The sequence below is a fragment of the Etheostoma spectabile genome, chromosome 4 (assembly GCF_008692095.1).
Source record: "Etheostoma spectabile isolate EspeVRDwgs_2016 chromosome 4, UIUC_Espe_1.0, whole genome shotgun sequence".
Classification (NCBI taxonomy): Eukaryota; Metazoa; Chordata; class Actinopteri; order Perciformes; family Percidae; genus Etheostoma; species Etheostoma spectabile.
In genome coordinates this window covers 32,559,618-32,562,777 of record NC_045736.1, presented here as the reverse complement: position 1 = coordinate 32,562,777, position 3,160 = coordinate 32,559,618, and the positions used below count along the sequence as shown (strand labels likewise).

Genomic DNA, 3,160 nt, shown 5'->3' with positions numbered 1-3,160 from the left:
TGTGTGTGTGTGTGTATATGTATATGTATATATGTGTGTGTGTGTTGTGTGCATCCATGCATATATACTCATCTTAGTTTACATGTGCACTGGCAAGCTAGCATGTTCTCACTGCACATGAGTATATACCAATGAAAATGCTGCTGTGTACAGCAAAGACATTTGCAATGGAGAGCAGTGACCCTCCTCACTGGAGGTCTGTTGGAGAAAACATGTTTCTTCAAATTGGCAGATAATACTACAGTGGTAAAAATAGATTGGATCTGGAGATGTGAGGATCGTATGCAGAGCAGTACGTTTTTTGATTTCATGTCTGACTTGCTTTGTTCAAATTGCTTTTGGTTCCTGCCAGGTCTTTGATTTCAATATGGGGTCATTACTGTGCTATTGGCGATGCGTGCCTCTTGGAATCCCTGTAAATTGACAGACTTGAGACAGACATAGAACAACTAAAAACACTTGAGAAACTGTGGGGGCAGCAGTCATTGGCTGAGGTTACCCTGCTGTTCCGCAAATGAAAGCTACAAGATTCCAAGAAAAGTTGGACATATCTGTGTTGGGTATCGCTAGGGGTACAGATTCAATTATTGGCAAATTATCAAAGATGCTTCATCAATATTAATAAAGTTATGAATATGGGTATTCATAACTTTACAAGATTGACAAAATCAAAACGGGGCACCACCCAGGAAACCAGGGACCAATAACGAATTGTGAAAACAGTCTCATAGGTGGCATTCCCATTTAAAATACAGATTCAATTAGATTAATTTATCTTATATCTTTGAAAAGAACAGACGAAAGGGTGATTTTGAGCACTTACCGTGTTCAACCAGCGATTATTGTAACACATAAACAAAATAATACAACTAAGTCTACTTTAAATAGCTCTGCTAAATAGTCTTGGGAAGGAACTTGTTTTGGTGGAACTTTTACACCCAGGGAAAGAAAACGTCACAAACAATATTAAAGTTATGTGTGTTCTTTGTCCATCAGTTCCAAATTTTCCCAGTTAGAGACTGAATGTGGTAAACATATTCTTTGTAAATCATTACAATCACTACCCAAAAGAACCAAGCAGGCCTGCCTTGTTGCATGGTCGAAACTTTCTTCAAAACTTGCCATTTCAGCGTGTAGTTTACTGGCTCGCAGTTTGTTGTTGTTTCCACTGTCGAAGAGATTTTAAGAACGGCAAAACACAGAGAGAGGATGGTGAGGGGTGCATGATGTCAGGCTTTATTCTGGAAATGTACTTCTGTTGATCCCAAGTAGCATAGTTGAGAACAAACAACAGGGTCAATAATTGACTGGTCGTATGTTTCTCTTTATGCAGCAGTGGAACGGTAAGGACACGGCATTGATGGTGACCAGGGTGGTGAACCACCGACGTTTCTCCGCAACCGTCAGCGTTGGCGACACATCGCAACGCAGCACCAGTCGCTACCGCTGTGTCATCCGATCCGACGGCGGGTCAGGGGTGTCCAACTACGCCGATCTCATCGTTAAAGGTATATTCTGCTCCTCATCTTCTTTCACATAGACTGGCTGACTACAGGTAGGAGGTGAATTCCAGCCCCTTAAAACCAGAGTATTTGAGATGAATTTAAATGGGTGAAAGAAAGGCGGCACTTGACACATCTGATCAGAGTGGATGCAGTAAAGTGGGACAGCTTCTTTAATGTAGAGAAAGTGAAAATTGCGCCCGGGTTGTGCAGTTTTTGTGTGTGTGTGTGTGTGTGTGTGTGTGTGTTTGGCTGTTGCTCGTTAGCGCCGTGAGAATGCTGAGGACAGAATACTGAACAAACTTCAGAGTACTGACTGGAACTCCCAATGAGCCCTCTTTCTCTCCATTTCTTTCTCTCTCTGTCGGTCTTTCAATTCATTTTCTTCCTTCTTCTGTGTCTAATGTCCCCTTCCTTTGTCAAGGTTTGGGATAGATGGCAACACATTATTTGTTGATATAAAATAAATAAAACCATTGTTTTTACCAAAACAAATATTTTTAGAGGTTAAAATGTCCCCAATGCAACAGTAGTTCAGCAGGAATACAGGGAGGGATATCCACAAGGGAGTTTTGTTATCGCTTAACTCTTTGGCCCGGTATTTTATTTTCCCATGTTCAAACCCAAATAACTCTGTTTTAAATCCTACTCAAGACTCCATTTCCAAAGATGCCAAAACTGTAACCAGAAAAATGTAGAACTTTTTACACAAGTGATCAATTTTCTTTATTCGATGTATTGGGGTCGCAAGCTCAGTGCAAGCTATTTCAGACAGTATGTTCTCTACTGTTTTACTGAAGTGCAGGAACAAGCAGAGAATATATGATGTTGCCAACACTGATGGCATTTTTTTATCCCTCTTGGAAACTACTTAAGCAAAATATTAATGGGAGTGTTTGGGTTCAAGTGGTTAAAATATACAGTAATTTGACTACTCTTCAAAATCAGCAATTATGTTAATTACAATTGCTCCTCCTCTCTCCTTCCTGCCTGTCCTTTCTTTCCTTTTCTTCATTGCTCTTCTTTCACCCCTCATCACCTCTTTTTTCTCTGTCCCTCTTCTATTTATCTGTGCTGATTGACATATCCCCTCATGGAGGACATTTAAGTCCGCTAAACGAGGGGTGTCAAACTCAGTTTCACCAAGGGCCACACTGGAAAATAAGAATCACATCAAGGGCAACACTGGAACGTAGACATCCAAGAAAAATGAGTTCAATTGCTACAAAAACTAGGTGGGCCAAAATGTATTGTGAACCTAAATTGATATTGGCCTTCAGTTTGACACGTGCTCTAATGCAACCTACTTTGCTCCACCCTCACACTCAATACAGGGCAAAACACATTAAAGAATCTCTGGGATTTACCATCCCACTCTCCATCCCATGGTTCATGTAAACAACAGGAACTATAGTGCTGTCCTGCTGAGAAAGAGATTGACATACTGAGGAGGTTTAATGCAGTTCTCAGTCCTTTGATAGAATTATAACATTACAGCTATCTGTTTTTTTAATTACATCCCTTTACCTGTCTCCTGTCTTTCTATTGCACTCAGTGTGTTTTGAATTATCTTTCTTTTTCTTTATCCACGCCTCACTTCACCATCAGCTCATGGACTTGTCTTCTGATAAATTGTTAGCATGAGATCTGTTATTAGA

General features: G+C 40.3%; 1 protein-coding gene across 15 annotated transcripts in view; it reads left to right on the top strand.

Moving 5' to 3' along the window:
- Window positions 1–3,160, top strand: part of ptprt (protein tyrosine phosphatase receptor type T) — a 385,704-nt gene that overhangs the window by 94,409 nt on the left and 288,135 nt on the right. For all 15 annotated transcript variants that reach the window (XR_004331615.1, XM_032513298.1, XM_032513297.1 and 12 more), the window contains one exon: window positions 1,334–1,508. Coding sequence is in view for 14 of the 15 variants with exons in the window: in XM_032513298.1 (XP_032369189.1) it covers window positions 1,334–1,508 (175 nt within the window). In the remaining variant the exon portion in view is untranslated. The remainder of the gene's footprint in view (window positions 1–1,333; window positions 1,509–3,160) is intronic.